This window comes from Bombus flavifrons, chromosome 8 (genome assembly GCF_040668555.2).
Source record: "Bombus flavifrons isolate JBK064 chromosome 8, iyBomFlav1_principal, whole genome shotgun sequence".
Classification (NCBI taxonomy): domain Eukaryota; kingdom Metazoa; phylum Arthropoda; class Insecta; order Hymenoptera; family Apidae; genus Bombus; species Bombus flavifrons.
The window spans coordinates 4,542,103-4,559,897 of record NC_138449.1 but is presented as its reverse complement, the minus strand read 5'-3'; the positions used below and the strand labels follow the sequence as shown (position 1 = coordinate 4,559,897).

The following is a 17,795-nucleotide window of genomic DNA, read 5'->3' as shown; positions in this document are numbered from 1 at the left end:
ACCGTCGTATTTTCCGTTCCATCTGCCTCGTTTCCTGTGTCCGTGAAATTGCGCTCCATTGTTTCGTGGAAAATGCGTACGAATTTGTATAATCTGTAACGCAGCAGGCAAAAGAAAAAGAATTTTTTTTTATTTCATCCAGATATAAATCGAATGATGTGAGGAGTAATCTGTCTGAATAGAAGTTCGTTTTCAGAGGAATTCTTGAAAAAGCATTTAAGAAAATAACTTAAGTGAATGTAGTAATAGATTAAGTAATTAGCTTATGAATGGAGACGTTTTCATTATATATTTGGGGTTTAATGAGGATCATAGTTTTGTATGATACGGTTTTAATATATTAAGCATACAGAAATGACTTCTTTTTTGTAGATTTTAGAATAGACTTTTGTTTGTATTGTTTCTCAATAAATTTTTCTTACAAATATTGGACTAAGATTACAACTACCATGCTGTGATATTCGATTGTAGTTGAACGTTATCAAATATTCGTTCATTGTGGAATTTCACTTTAATTCACGTGTAATTATTTGCCCTCAACATGAAGAGCTATTCTTTTCTAGTTATTGTAGTTATTATAGTTTTTATAGTTATCTAAAATAATAGCAGGTAAAATAATAGAGGTATAATAAGAATATACTTAAAAAGGATACCTGAAAACTTCTTATGTTAATTTAAAAACGACTGCGAAGATGGAAAAGATCGAACACCTGGGCGAGACTTGAACCATGATTATGTCATAATGGTCGATCACGATTGTCTAAGCCCAGGCCATAAGATTATCTGTTGCGTCTTATGCGTTATGCAACCAAGAATAGTTTTTCTCGTAATCAGTGTCATGCCGATGTCAGTAAACACGTGAGCGTCCGCGCGTGCTCGTACAATACGTGGGCACGTGCGATCTTTATCACGAGACAACGGGATTTGTTGTTCTCGAAACAGTTGATTGTTCAGGATATCCTAGAACAATGGAACAATCGGAAAGAATTTGATTTGTATTAATATCAAAATAATTAGGAAAATTTTAAAAATATCTCTCCTTAAATCCGAGTACTTTTCGAATGTTTAAATCATTTATTATATCATTTTATAGTTAATAATGTTAAAATACGCGTTTTTTTCATATAATAAGCCTATCTTGTCTTTTTTACCTCAAAAATAATCATTTATTTAGTATTATTTTACAGTAACGTCTGATCAAATAAGATGATATATTATTAAAATAATTATTTTCCAAATATTTTATTTAAATAATGCCTAAGCTCGACTAGTAATGTTATTACTTCAGTTTCATAGATATTTAATAGGAGACTGGTCATCGTCAAGGTTCTTAACCTGATTTTTAAAATATCTATATGAATTCTTACATCAATAATTTTATCTATTATAAATTCCGTTTAAGATTCGTTATTTAAGTATCATTATAATTTTGCACAAATGTTTGCAAAAATAATAAATCAGATTCAAAAGTCGGTGATGAATGAGAATACCTTCTGGCACGTTAGATTTTTGTTACCATTGGAATCTTTCGAATGTAGGTCGTGTCGAATGAGAATTACATTCTGACATTTCGCTAGCAATGCAGTTAGCCTCTTCAGGGGTCAAGTGACACGCTGATATTGACCTCTGAAGAAGCTAAATGCAATGCTGGTGAAACGTCGCGATATATGTATTTCCTATTGAATACAGCTTACACCTAAATACCACAAATTGTAATAAGTATGTAAACTCAGGTCAGCTATATAAAGGATTCTCTTTAACTATTTGAAAAGAAATGTTTCTTTTAAAGCTTATTTAACGTCTAGTTCTTTTATTCTTAGTTACATTATAATTGTAATACTTGATATACAACTAGATGGTTTTTAACGATGTGGTCACATAATCGGAACAATTATGTTCGAAGTTCGCTTATTAATTTGCTTTGATCTTGCCACTATCGAATATTTACTGAATAAACGAGACATTCTTTACACAATTATAACTACATCTGTTGTTAGATTAAATCGAATGTAAATGTTATCGATACTGCGTCAGTTATTATTTCTCTGACAAGATTACGAGTTAAGAAAACCGATATTCCAATGAATTCCAACCAACATGAAAATAAAAATATCGCTAAAATAAAAATATTGCTTTTTATTTTAATTTTAAATAGGTTTCCCCAGACCTGATTGACTTATGAAACATTTATATTCCAAATGACTCTTGTATTATTCTGGTGATTTATAGATTACGAATCTTTGCATGTTTACAAGTTTCCCTTTGTCTTTCTTTACAAAGATATTATTAGGCTATATATAATCATTCTTTTAATATTGTTGTACATAGAATTGCTTAGTTATTCTTTTTAATCGTTAATGAGCTTGTTATTTACAAAATGTTATTTCATTACATTGTAGTTATTAATTTTGTTTTTCAGGATACGAGAACTCACGTAGTCGTGGAATTGTACGATACGGAGCGATCGTACGTGGAAGCACTGCAGATACTAGTCAATGTGAGTAGATCAATATTTTAATAAAGCCTACAAATCAATGCAATTTCACTGTGTAATATGACGCTGCACGTTCTTGAAATTTCATTCGAATTTATGCTTTCGTTGAAGTTCTATCCACTCCATATGTATCTTCCCCTACGTTCTATCACTAAATGCAATAGTGAGAATATTTACGTGTGAATGCGATGGAAACCATAATCATTATTTAAGGAAATATTTAATACTTGAATTTAATAATAACGTGCAAAATCATGATTTTCCAATAAATATCAAATAATAAATGACAATATGCCATTATGCCAAAATATTCGAATAGTGAGGAAATATGAAAAATGAAAGCACATGGGAAAACGACGAAAATGTTAACTTTTATGCAGTTACTAAAATTATTAAGGCTAGTGCTCAAAATGAAGATCACCTACGTGGGAACTGCATGATAAGTTATGATTTGTTTATATTCCGATTTTGATAGCAACTTATTTATTCAGTGACAATTTGTGAAGACAACATTTCTCAAATATTTATGATATTTATTTATGTTTAATACCAAGACTAAATAGAAAAAGAATTTTGTGATCATAAAGAATGGTTGACGCTACCTTAAATACAATAAAATAAAATAATAACGAGGAGAATTTTGTTTTGATTGTCAGTATCATAAATATTAAAATTTTTTCCTGGCAAAGACCAAAAATGTAATTTCTCGTATTTTCTGTGCTAATCCAACGTAATTTCTTGAAATTTTTTTCTCGTAAAGTGGTCATTATATATCGCAACCAAAGGATGTAAAACAGCATGTCGAAACAATTATAGATCACCCTTGTCTCGATTTCCGTCTTGTTTTCTCTTCCGGTAAGGAACATCGGTATGCACGTCGACTGGGAGATGTGCTTTCCGAAAGTTCTTCGAACATCGGATCCGCGACCTTGTTTCTCGTAAACAAACTCGTTGCCCGTTTATTTGCTTCATTCGAGCAAGGATTCCACTCGACTGATCTACTTCGTGAAAAGCTTCTCGTTAAGTTATGCAGCCTCGCATCTCCGGTTTGTTGTTTCCATTAAATGTACCATCCGAATTAATAGCGCTTCTTGACAAATTCTCAAAATGACAAACTCATTAAGTTCCTACATTGCAACGCTTTTCGTTTTTTAACTTTTAAAAAGTTAAAAGCATATATGTACTCATATCCTCACAAATATAACCGAAGGAATAAAATTTAAGTAGAAATTTCTTTTGCTTACTAAATAAGCACTTTTCTGTATCTTTGTATATTATGTGTACACTGTACATCGTTACGTCTTAAAATTTTCCGTGAACTCATAAATAATCGCAGTTTACAGATAAATAATGCAAAAGTAAATATCAAGTAACGTTGATACGTAAGCATGATATTATAGATAGAAAATTGCCAAGATCTTTACCCGTGCTAACAAAAGACTAATTAGTTCCCCTAACGCAGCAATTCTTTACTTGCATTTTATCGAAAATGGCATCAGTTTCGTCATAAAGGTTAAAGGTAAAAGTTGGAAGGAAAAAAGAGATTGCGAACAACGTTTCGTTTTATTAAATTTCCACGAAAACGATATTTCCTCTCGTTACCCCATATTTACACAAAAAGAAACAATTCTCGTTACAACTTCATAACTCTTTCTCTCTGCACAGCCGAGGATCCGAATTTTTCCGTTTCATTGCTCCGAGCAAAGGAAACTTCGCGCCATTTCAGGAAACTCGAGTGCGGGAGAAGATCGTCCATCGTTTCCTCGTCGTTTGACATTTAAAGAAGCTGCGAGTGTTTCGAGTTTCGTTCTAGTATTCGCATTCAAAGGCTGCCGAATCAATAAATAATGCTTGCAATTAGTCATTCGTAATTACAGCGCAGTCTATTTGCGACACGATAGGATCACAGGACGAGCATTTCTCATAAACAACGCTAGGCGTAAATGGTCCGTAACCTTCGCGGCCCTGCGTCGTAGCGCGTGTTCTGTATTTAATAACCAATCCTCGATGGTGGCAAACGTGATTTCTAGATTTATTTGTGCGTATCGATATGTCAGTTGCGGCAACTCTTTTACGATCGCTATACCGATGCAACCAGAACGCTTCTCAGAAGCTCCGCATATTTTAGACGAATATAGTGATGGAAAATGGAGAATTGCGGGAATATTTAATCTGTTCTCCTGTATTGGTTCTACGCTGCCAGTTCTACGTTGATTGAATAAATAAGGGATGGATCGAAGCGATGCGAAGGATCGTAGTTGTCGACAGATGTGTGTTGTTCCGTATTTCATGATATTATATCGGTTTATTTTTGAAACGTAAAATATTGCGCAAATATTGGTTACACAGTATTGATAATATTTCTTTCTTGTTTCTTTTTTTCCATGTCTTGTTTCGTTCTTATTCTTTGAAAATATTTTTTGGAATGTTTTAAAGAAGCGATGGTGCGGTTTAACTTTAAATTAATAATTTTTAGGTATTAAAGAATCTTAAAAGCTTATCGTTTATTAAATGTCCTTTTTATTGTTATATATATACTATCTTTTTAATAATTATGTTTAAGAACATGACAAAAATATTGGTTTTAATATTATCGCCTGCAGATTTATACTCAATATCCATTGTTAGAAGTAGAAAATAATCAATGACTCATACCGAATCAATAAATTAATTCAATTTGCATATCGATGAATCGTGTTAGTCGCTCAGTCTGTCTTAATGTGCGCCTATTTTCGAATCGCATACGCAAATCTGCAAACGTTACTGTGTCCAGACATTTACGGATCCAGATAGTTGCTCGTAAAGAATTCGATGGATCAACGCTGTCGAATATCATTATCGAACATAGAAACGATAAAAATACGATTTCGTTCTATCGAACGTGGCCATCGATTCGAATGTTAATATCGCGACGAATAATTGAAACAACGTTTGGTTTCTAACAGTTTATTTATATTTCGCGATTCAGTTTATTGCGAGGGGATGAAATTTATCTTCACCAGGATTATTAAATTCTACCTTTTCATACACAAGCGGTCAATCGTAACCAGAAAATTGTAATAACCGATCATCCACGTGTTACAAAATGAAATTGACGATGGAACGTGTGCGGGGTTGCACACTGAACACTCATGTGCAATACCTTCGTTAGTTCGATAAATAAAAAATAAATAAAAGCTTTCGTTTCAATGCTATAGTTTTGAATTTTTTATTTATTAAATAATTACTACAAAACTATGTTTTCGTTAGACATGACCTAAACTCTACTTAAACATGATCAAAGTTAAAAGATACATGTGTCTTTTTTCAAAAGCAAATAATTCATCATCAACGCTAAATCTCACTGTTTTGTTCTTCCCTTTTTCTTTTCCGAATAAAAAAACACGATTGTCACAAAATATCTAATCGATGTCAATAACAATGCTGTTTAGCAAACATTTTCGAATTTTTCTTAAAGCCTAAAATCGATGTATCAGATCAAGAATACTATTTCTAAAGATTCTACGTTTTTTCGAAAAGAGATTCTTCTCGGAAGACTCGTCACATATAATTTTGGGGTATTTCACTAACAATTAATTTTTTGATTAAAAATGAAAACACCCACGTAACGCATAGGAGACGATTTCCATTGCAAGATTTTTTCGACAAATTTACCAGAAGAATTCGAATTCCGCAACACCAGTTCGCGTATATCATGAAACGTTTGATTGTCATATTTTATAAACAGTACGGTCCACGATGATTGTTGTTCGAGCTGAACGATTATTTAGCAATGGCCTTGGGGCTGGCTACCAACGATTTTTCATGTTGCGCTTCGTCTTAGAAAAATAATAGAAAGGTATCCATCAGGAAAGCACAAATAAACCGGGCTTACATTGTAAGTGTGTCTTCATCGTGATGAGAATCAATGCTAATTCATCCCCTTGCGTCAAGCTTACGATGAAAATGTCCTATTATCAATGTGAGATTTACTCGATGAGTTAGAGAAATTTTAATTTATATTTCTTGAGATTCTTTTCAGGATAACATCTTTTCTCGTATCATGTTTCCTCCTTTTGTATAGAAATTTCTTATTTCAACCTAGATATGCCTATCTAGGATTCTCGCGTTAAAAACGATGGCCATACTATTACAACTGTTGACCAACTTCCATGGCATGGATCTAACCACAGATAGCTATCACAGATAAATTGAGGTTCATGGTTAAAAAATGGCAAACTTTGATCGAAGCTAACGTCGATGTGAAAACCACTGATGGCTATCTCCTTAGAGTCTTTTGCATTGGTTTCACTAAGAAAGATCAACTGAGCACCAGAGGAACGTGTTACTTACTTACAGTTTCCCGCATAGTACTTTATCAAGAACATCTGTACGATTTGTTAACTGATGAACAACGAAATCAGTATATTGTTGATAGTAGAAATGACAGGAAAAACATTAAGACTTCCGGGCTCCTAGACAATGAAACGAAAAATGCAATAGAAGCATTGAACTGTTTAACACAACGATCTTTAGGACGCGCAACAGATGATGCCACAATGAACGCGCAAAAATAGCCGAAATCACGTGATATTCGCTTTTTGCATGTATAATATCTGTATGAATCGTGAAAAATAGAGACTACGGTACAAGAACTTGGAAACCCCGGGTCTCCTAGTTTGTAGCTGGCTAAGTTAACCACTACGCCACCATCGCCTCGCGTCGCCGTCCGTTGATATCCCTGTTCCACAATCCTCTTTTCGGTCTGGAAGTTCCGGTGCCACGTATCAACATGGTAATTAAGAACAGTACAACGTATAATATCAGCGCTCAACACTAACAATATCAACATAATTTTCATCGTAATTGAATTCGTTACTTGGGAACTTCAACTTGTGACATTTTAATAAATTCCATTATCTTTCATATAATGGAATTAATGCATAACTTTTCAATATAATATCCTTGATAAATTCTGTATAAAGCCGCACCAAATTTCATTGGCAATTAATTTTTTAAGTGCTCACTGGAATAAGTAAATACGATTATTAAAAGTCTACTCTCTTTATTACGAAAATTGCTTGTAACTGCTTTAGGTAATATAGAATTTTGTAATCAAACATATAATTATAGATGTGTAATAATTTCTTTTTTTACTTAGTTTTTTTTTAATATTTTTTGTGCGATAAACCAATATATTAACATTGAAACGAACGATCTTTTCAAAATAGGAGCACAGATTTATTTAACTTTATGATTCATAGCATATTACAGACATTTCGTTACTTATACGCACTTAAACCTCGAAATTAAAATTTTTCCACCGAAGATCTATCGAAGGAGCATACTCGACACTTTCCCAACACGCCGTATATTACATTAAAATCCATTAAACCTTTTCATCCAGCCTAATCCCGAGAGCCATTAGCATACGAGTCGCTAAAAATATCCTCAACACAGCTATCCACTCTCCGAAAGTTAAACATCCGCGGAGCACCTTAGATCCAATTCATCACATCGTTCGAGCTTCCCGATCGATTCTTCTGCATCTTTTTGTTCTGGGTCCAGGCTGTTCCATGATTCGACGCGTCTTGATGTAACCCGACAAACGGTGCCCGTTATTTATTCACGTTCAAAATAAAGGTTTCCATCTTACTGCCACGCGTTGCATAAGTCTATGAAAGTTCGTTTCGATCTATTGAATAGAAATCGATTTTTGGGTGCAAACGGATGGAACTGTTATTATCATATAATTAATTGTCTCGTATTAAATAAAAAAGATCATATAATATTTTTTTATAATAGTCCCTGAATATTACAATATGGTATTTCTTTGATATAATTACTTTGTCCCACTTGATTGCTGAAATGTCACATTATGGGTTATATTTGATTCGATTGACTTACGTCTGTCACCTCATTACTGGAATTGCAATTCTGCTATGTTAATGTATATTGGTCAAAAAGAGAAAGAAAGAGACTGGAAATTCAATCGAAATCAATATAAAACTGCATGCTTAAATATTTTATCGAATAAATATGTTTCAGAATTTTTAGTCAAGAAACAGACAATTATTATATTGTACATAAAACTAATTAAAATTTGATTTTGTTTTAGAAATATCTACAACCATTAAAGAGTCCCGAAAATGCAGGTTTGGTGGACGCAGCGACGGTGGACGAAATCTTCTATCAGGTAAATTACTAATTTACAGTTTAAAGTTTATACTAAAGAATAAATACGATGTTTTCTAAAGTCATAATTAAATCAAATCATTTGGATTTAATTCACAAAGATAAATTTTGTAATCCTATGCTAAATATCAAATCGAGAAATTTATTCATAGATTTCATAATTGTTTAAATATAATATAATAATAAATAGATGTTGAGCTAATTGTGTAACGCATCAGAATTTGAATATTTGAAGATGTTAATAGAACAGTAATCCTGTGCGAAAATATTATGATAAGAATTGGTAACGCAGTATTCGTACGTCCGACCATATTCGATCATATCCGATCATCCGTGTCATTCTACTTACAATAAATTCCGTGAAACTCGAAGGCTATAGAATTCGCACGAATAAAAAAAGATGATAAAAGAAACTATACGAAATTGAAATCTGTACACGTAAATTCCTTTAACACGGTTTACCCGATCGATGTGTGGCCACCACGACTTTCCAATTAACTTGTTAAACCGGTGGACAAGCGTGCACTTTCCAACCTTTGACTTACAATCTCCGTGACGGAAAGAACAATTGTTAATTATTTCTTAATCGATAGAACATGAACGTGAAAGGATAATACGATTCTACGGTGTAACAAAACAAATAGGATACCTTGCTATTAAACGCTAACAACGTGAATCGTACAACTACTAGCCTTGTCAAATACAACGTTGTATTCCAAATTACGAGATAATAAACGTTTATTATAGCTTTATCAAGAGGAATGAAATTACGCGTGGTGTGGTTTGTTCAAATGACAGTCACGTTTTACAGCATGAAGCAGCGGACTGAAACTTCGTTATAGCTGAATATCAAGAGTTCGATAGAACCCCTACATTACTATCTTTGAAGTTTAATATTTCACGCAACTTCCCGTTTTTAATATCTTGTGTCGGAAATGTTAGGGTAAGTTGGGAAAAGAAAGTTTGTACGTTCGTGTTTCAGATTCCTTCTATTCTCAACCATCATGAAGTGTTCCTGGAGGAGTTACGTAAAAGACTGGATACTTGGGAGCTTAAGCAGACCATTGGCGATGTTTTCCTCGATGTGGTATGTTTTCTTATTAAACACATCACCATTTTGTTCAACTAAAATTTTAATTCGTTGTTATGCTTCTTCTGATTCATATTATTTTACCTACCTTCTTAAAAAGTATATATTGTATTGAGTTTCTTGGAATGTTCCTGAAAAACAATGTTTCTGAAAAAAAACTGTCAAGGAATTTCCTGAAAAAAGAAACGAAATTTTAATCTATTCCATTCCATAAAGTTACATTCAAGTTGTTTACAATGGACACGTTTCGAAGAACCGAATGCAATGACCATTCTAATTCGATAACGCGCGTTGTATATCAGAGATTATCTTCCCACTTGTTATTCATTATTCGCTGTCTTTTCTGTAGTTCACCAAGGCAGTCGTCCTGGAAACGTACACGCTTTTCCTTGATAATTGGAAGTCCGCGAGGAAGGCGATAAAAACGACTTGCCAAGCGAAACCGGCATTCGCGCGATTCCTCGAGGTATACCAACTATCCTTTTTCATTTTCTCTGTTCCTATTAACATTTTTATTTTCTGCATTGTTAATACAGTAGCTTTACCTTCATTATATTTTCCTTCTCCTTCCCCGCATAAATTCCTTAAATTCAACGAAACGAACGTACAGTCATGTAAGTTTGCGTCCGAATATTTAACCATAAAATTCTTCCACGTTCTTCTTTTTTATGTATTTGTGCAAAATGCACAAAATGTACATAGTATGCAAAAGTACGTAAAATATCCATGAGTTACCATATAGTATTGAATCGTTATAATATTTTGTGGATAAAACAAATTTTATATTATGTTCTATCGTTTTAATTGTGTTCATAAAAGTTTGAATTTGCGCAGATATTTATAGTCTAATTATAATATTTTTCTATTCTCACACATTTCAAGTTGTCAGCTTTACACACTTCCTTCTTTTTCCCAAAATTGTAAACCTTTATGTACTCAATAAAACTAACTTAGACAGTTTGACAAGAAATATTCAACCATGAAATTCTTCAATATCCTTTATATTTTCAATATTCTTCCATATACTATATTTCTCTATTTCGTTTATACTAATCTGATAAAATTTGGTAATTGGTCAATTATCCCTTTTTCTACACGATAGGCAATGGAACGGGAGCACAAAGGAAAACTTGGGCTAGATCAGTTATTGATCAAACCGGTGCAAAAGATACCACGTTACGAGTTACTGATTCAGAGGTTGTTGAAGCACACCGATACCACGCATCCGGATTTCGAGTTGCTCCAAGCTGCTCAGAAGGAAGTGCACGAATTGGTCGTAAAGATCAATTGCACGGAAAGGGAGTCTCTCGAGTGGGAGCAACAGCAAAGTACATTGAGGGAGGTTCAGGCGCTCGTCGAAGGACTCGCTGGTATCGTGACGAACGACAGGTAAACTTACTTTCTTTTATGATGTACGTTTATTTATGATCAGACATATTTTGGGAGAAAATTGAGTGAACCAGAGACAAATTGTTTGATAAATTTGTTAATATTGAGCAGGCTGCGATCCTAAAATTTTCTTTCAGAGGGTTTAATCTGTGCTGTAATACCAACTTCTGCATGATGTTTGGTTCTTTAACAAATACGACTTATAATTACGAAACGAAGTATAGATAATTCCTTGTAACACAGACTGAGATATTGATTGATAGTAAGAAGAATGTCAAATATGAATAATTAAATGAATTAATAAAATAACTGTATCATTTTTTATGTCAGCATATATATGTATTTGAAATATATAAATTTTTCATAGAAATGTAAAATATAATGAGTATATGCAGATACAATAGAGACAGATATATACAGTTATTATATAACAGCTATTCTTTGTCGACAAGTTTTATATTTAGAAATATTTATAAAATGATTTTGTACGTGCCAGATCAACCACGATCTCCACGCAATTAAAAGGAACATATTTTATACAATAGATAATAGTTAATATTCTAAGGGCATGAGAGCTTCAGAAATATGAAAAAGAAAATATGAAAAATAGGAAATCAATTAAATATTACACCTTATTAATAATGTTAGAAATGTTGCTTTATTTCCATCGATTTTTCTCTACGAAAATTAATTTTCTACAATTTGTAGAATATACATACGATTTCAATTTAAAATATCACAATTGAGTATTATGACCTTTTAAAAATTATCTAAAAATATTCGAATCGTTTCTAAATAAAATATGAAACATATTTTTATGTTTAATATCATAATAGTCAAAGCAACGGTTGAAAAACGGTTGAATGTTTTAAAAACGTTTTCAAAACGTTTTTATACTTAATTTAGATATCATTTATGAACTCGTATTTTTACATGATCCGTGAGAAAATAAGGGGGAAAAAGATTGAAAGAAGTTTAACGCACAATAGAGCTTTCATCGAATAGCTGCGCGTAAAACGTTGCACTCGCTTCAGCATTTCATGAACTATTCAAGCTTTAAACGCGTACACCGTATCGATTACCAATAGCGATGCGTGTTGCGATAGAAATTGCTATGAAAACAAAAAAATTCATCTGAATTGATGCGTCTATTTTTGTCGTAGAGCTTTCGTACGCCACGATCTTGTCACCATAGCCTCGAACCAAGGAACCAGAAAGGAACGTGCCCTATTTTTGTTTTCCGATTTGCTTGTTATCACCAGTATCAAGAGGAGAAGCGGGACAATCAGAAAACCATCAACGTGAGTGTGTAATTGATTTGTTCAAATTGTTTAGAAAAATCTAATGCTTATATTGTTTCGATTATTATGTTTAAATTCTATGTTTATTCTGTATCACTCTGTTAATTCATAATTTATGATATACTTATTAATATTATAATTGATAATATTATAGCAAAAATAGTAGAGAAATGTTATATGTTTCTTTTACATAATATGTATATTGTGAAAGTCATGTACATTTATATTTTTATGAACAGAACTGAAACAGAAGATTTTTCCATCTACTAAATATTATGATTATTTTATGTTAGACATTTTATATATTTTTTATAGAATATATATATTCTGTACATTTTTGTTGTATTTTCTATTTTCATATTAGTTGTCAGATATCTTTTATTATAAATATACAATGCACACGGTTGTTTCTTATATATATTAAATTAAATCTAATATTTTATCATTTTCTACATATGCATTCGTTTTCTGTCAGAAGTTCCTGTCCAAATAGTCTGGTTGGCCTATTGGAAGCAAATAAGTACAAAATGTTAATGAGAATACCGCTGGACGACCTAGAAGTTATGAAAGGTAAGCAAGAAGAAACTGCTAAATTCTTTAATACTATAATATTAACAAATGCTACAAAAAAAAAAAAAAAAATAAAATAATTCCGTGGTTAGAAATTAAATTTTATTTCCATTAGCCAAAGATGAAAACCTGAGGCGAATGGCTCGTGAGGTAGACCATCTTCGAGAAGACTGTGCAACGTTGACTCAGCTTCAGGAACTCGCAGCTACATTGCATGGTGCGAAGCAACAATTAGAGGATCTTATCAAGGATATGTTGGGTCAGGCACAACGTCAATTAGCTGAAAGGAACGCAGCGCATTCGCAGTTGGCTTGTCTGGAATTAACGCTTAACACTCAGTAAGTAACACGTCTTTCACATGTCATATCATTACATCCTACGTTAAGCGTTTTAAAATACCTAGTATTAAAATGTCAAGAAAAATTTAATAAACACATTCACATTTTATCATTGACGTTTGAATCGCTTTTATTGGATGTTACTTCACTTTGATCATCACAAAATTTATTCTACTCTATCACATATGAAAAGCTTCTTCATTGAACCAATCCCATAATTTACGATAGTTAGATCTTATACAATTAAACATACACAATCTTTTGAAACCTTTTTATTTTGTATCATTTACATTTTTTTGTATACATTAATGTTAGTGGTAGAGAAAAATGATTTATACGAAACCTTTGATTGTTGATATAGCTATGTTCTTCACTGTATATTATGAACACTAGAACTACGGACCACTAAAGTATAAAATTTGCTCCAAACAAATTCAAATAAAAGGTATATGAAAAAGCACGTAATGCAGGCGAAGGAAGACCACCGAAATATTCAATAAAAATTCAATAATTATATTTTACTATTAATACTTAAATCATTGTATTAAAGTTTCTTTAGTCTGATCATCTCCGACTTGACTGTAACCCACAATACGAAAAGATTTTTCATAATCCATGAATTCTTCCTAATTTACGATAGTTCCTATTGAACGAGTCCCGTTTTCCTATTTCACTGCGTCATTTTCCTCGCGAAGTTCGAGCTCGTATCTTCGCTCGCAAATGTCATTTACCTAACATTTCTAACAAACAACGTCGCGAATGAAAGGACAACGAAGGAATGTTTCATTCGAAGCTGCATGGTGACAGTTTATCGAATGACGACATTCCATCCATTAGCTGTTCACAAAGCGGTATAGCCTCACAATAAGAGTATTTTTGCGCCTTATTCGCCTCACGTTTCTGATCCACGTGCATCGAATCATGCCCAATAAACAACGCGACATCAAGTAACTCGTATGATACTAGTCTCAAGTATTATATTTGCAGGGCTGGAATCGAGAACATTTCCGTAATGTTCACAAAGCCGGACAAAAGGGCCAGCTGGGAAGAGAGCTTCAACGAGGCTAAACAGAAGTTAGGTGAGTTGTCCCGCGACTATAGTGGAATTCACGAGGTTTACTTAGTTAGACACATTGAAAGACAACATTTGCTACGTTAGTTAACTCTCAATTAGTGTCATAAGGACTAGGTCGCTATTGTATAAGTAATAAATAAAGAATTAATTCGTAAAGAACTTGGTTGACAGCTGGTCTCGCGTTGTGAGGACTTCAAAAACATTGAGAAGAAAATAAGGGGGAGGGGGAGATTAAAAGAAGTTGAAGACACAGTAAAGCCTCCATTAAATAACTGTAAGACGTGTGAAAGAAAGTGTATCATATCCCAGCAATGTGACCCGCATTACACCAATTGAGGATGATCTCTTGTAGGGTTTTCTTTTCTCACAGTTCAGACAGCTAGGATTGATGTGTGAGTGGTACGTATTTGGTCTCGGTCACTTTAGTTTTGATATATCACGTCTCAGTCTTTTTCTTCTCAATGTTTACAAACTGCGAACATCTAATTAGAACCACTCGTAGTATAATTTCCACTTCTTTTTACTTTTTTTTTAGGTTAATATTGAACATTTGAAAAAATAGATGAATTACGTTCATAAGTGTATTGCAAAGAAATGGCATTGTATTTAAATAGATAAACAGATAAATAGGTAGTAAATTTAGAATAATAACACAAAAATAAATAAATATCTTCGGACAATCAAAACTTGTGAAACCCACCATAGTCCATTCCAGAACGCGTACATCTCTGATCAGTGTCGATGTGTCTCGACTTACAGCGTTGTCCGCTGATAGGAGGCCCTGCCCAGAATTTGTGGGACCTCTGCCAATTCGAAAGACTCGGGCTGGCTTGCAGTTCACCTGTGCTGCGCCCACATTGGCCAATGGACAGGGTTCCAGGGACGTTTGGGTGTGCAACAGTGATGGTTACGTGGGTCAAGTCTGCGTGTTGAGTCTCACCCCGGAACCACCACAAGTGACATCTTGTAACGGAGTCTGCAACGCAAGGATCCTATGTGTCGCGGGAATTCCAGCGTGCACCCAAAGGTGAGATTCTCTGAGATTCTTTGTTCGCGAAGGCTGGGTGTGTGAGTTGGGGCTTCAACTATTTGGATTCTTGCGGTTTCTGTTGCTCGAAGCTTCTGGGTGTGAGCTGGTTGTGGGACTTCTGGGAACATGTTTTGTCTGTATATTGTGTTTAAATCCAATTAATCGATGGAATATTGTATTCCAACTCCAGGATTGCATTTGTGGAGTGAATTTATTATATGGTGTTAGGTTGTTTCATAAATTCTGTTGTTTTCTTATTATTGTTTTTAAATGTCTATTTTTTAAATTAGCATTTAACTTTTAAACTTTATTTTCTATTATGTATAGAAAAATGTATGTGTCGTATACTATTTCTATCTGCAAATTTCAAGAAGACTGACAGGGCGGTGAAAGGATGGCAAGCGAAAGGCCAAGTTAAAAGTTGAAGAGTTTGCTTCAAAGTTGATTTTCGTAGTCCTGAAAAGGAAATCTTGACAAAATTCTAAATCGCAGATATTTTATAATTTAGGAATAGAAAAGTTCATTTCTAAATGGGAACGGTTGATAGGAAACAAAGAAAAATATAGTAATGATTGAATTCATAATTCTTCTCTATAATTCCATATCAAAATTTGCTAAAAAACGACAAAAGCTATGAAATGACCTAATATTCTTATACCAAAAGTGGTGTCAATGTTTGTCAAATATTATTAATATCTTATCATCAGCTTAATATATCTATCCAACGAAATGTGACAATGTCTGAAAGTTTCAAGCAACATGGAAAGTACATATTTAATTCAGAGAGGTCCTTGATAAAAGAAAAAGGAAACGGTTAAAATAATAAGGAATTTTTAAGGAATAATTTTTTTTGTAATACTTTGTAGGCTAGTAGAAAGGGACCTTATTTTATTTGTATTATATTTTAGATCGAATTCGTGCGTGACTAACAACATTTCATTCGCGAACAGTAAGAGCGGCATAAGCATCTCGGTCCAGGATGTCGATGCCAGTGGCGGGAACATACAGTTAGATAGGTAATACTCTTGACTGAAAATTTGAATCGGAACGAAGTAGTGTTGTATAACGAGGAGTCAACTCGTAAAAGCGAATAATAACTACAATTTACTAAAATTACATACAATCGAGATTATATTATGAAATTCATCTATATGTATGTCAAGAATAAAAATTCTAACCAGGAATTCCGTCACTTCTTACATTTCCATCATGATTTTGAAAGTGATATTAATTATCGGTTGATTTCTTGTTATAGAATATTTTACGATATATTATGAAATCTTTTATATCATTTTACATATGTTAAACATTCATTATAATATGATCATATATCTATTTTAAAATAGTACTAAAAGTAGGCTCCTTTTGATGCTATTAAAAATATATTGATAAAAGAATAAGCAATTTTCACATATATTATCCACACTTCAAAAATGTGTTAGATAATTATTCCGCATTGTAATAAAATATTCTTAATTAATTATTAATATATAAAATCAGTTATTTATAATATTAGATATAATTAAAAAATATGCTTTAAGTATTATAATTTTAATATAATAAATGTTATTATAATAAAATTTCATATTATTTTATGTTATAATAGAAAGTTTCCTTTATAATATATGTATATTATACAATTTCTCGCTATAGGTACATATTTTTTTTAAAACCATTTCTGTAAAATTAATATTTTTTTTTCTGCATCGATTTAACAACATACGACAGGAGCTTATTTTTAGAGAAACTTTTAGTACATTATTCTATATCATTAGTAGTATGCTTCGTCATTAATCTAAGAAAGCTGTTTTGCAGTAGCTCGAGCTCCGACGACTCGGACTCGGACGACATTCCATGTGCAGATACGGGTAGCCTGGCTTTGAGCAGCGACGTTCCGAGTATTGATAATGTTACAACGGAAGAAGACGTTAACCAACCAACGATGTGGCTGGGAACCGAAGATGGATGCATACATGTATACAATTGTAACGACAACATCAGGATAAAAAAGAACAAAGTGAAAATACAGCACAATAGCAGTGTGCATTGCATCATGTAAGATTTTTCAAGTTTCCTTTATTGATCCTAATTATATTTATCAAACAATCAATTTCTAATAATTAATTTTTTACAAAAATTTACAAATATTTTACAAAAATTACAAAAATGTTTAGGTTATTATTATTTTCTTTGGTCTAGATATATTTGTTTCCTTTTCTTCTACAATCTTAATAATATTTAATATTTCAGATATTTGGATAATAAAGTGTTCGTATCACTTGCTAATGGAGACATCACTGTCTATTCTCGAGATCACAGTAAGTCCTATATCTC

The 17,795-nt window shown here is 32.8% G+C and overlaps 1 protein-coding gene across 9 annotated transcripts in view; it reads left to right on the top strand.

The window, feature by feature from the left end:
* Positions 1 to 17,795, top strand: part of LOC138182875 (rho guanine nucleotide exchange factor 17) — a 70,925-nt gene that overhangs the window by 45,659 nt on the left and 7,471 nt on the right. For 2 of the 9 annotated variants that reach the window (XM_069119185.1, XM_069119186.1), the window contains exons 9-21: positions 2,420 to 2,497; positions 8,592 to 8,669; positions 9,651 to 9,755; positions 10,108 to 10,224; positions 10,861 to 11,147; positions 12,311 to 12,448; positions 12,924 to 13,018; positions 13,134 to 13,356; positions 14,344 to 14,435; positions 15,191 to 15,458; positions 16,370 to 16,477; positions 17,277 to 17,516; positions 17,712 to 17,779. In XM_069119185.1, the coding sequence (XP_068975286.1) occupies positions 2,420 to 2,497; positions 8,592 to 8,669; positions 9,651 to 9,755; positions 10,108 to 10,224; positions 10,861 to 11,147; positions 12,311 to 12,448; positions 12,924 to 13,018; positions 13,134 to 13,356; positions 14,344 to 14,435; positions 15,191 to 15,458; positions 16,370 to 16,477; positions 17,277 to 17,516; positions 17,712 to 17,779 (1,897 nt within the window). The remainder of the gene's footprint in view (positions 1 to 2,419; positions 2,498 to 8,591; positions 8,670 to 9,650; positions 9,756 to 10,107; positions 10,225 to 10,860; positions 11,148 to 12,310; positions 12,449 to 12,923; positions 13,019 to 13,133; positions 13,357 to 14,343; positions 14,436 to 15,190; positions 15,459 to 16,369; positions 16,478 to 17,276; positions 17,517 to 17,711; positions 17,780 to 17,795) is intronic. The other 7 variants (XM_069119187.1, XM_069119190.1, XM_069119189.1 and 4 more) reach the window with 7 other exon arrangements.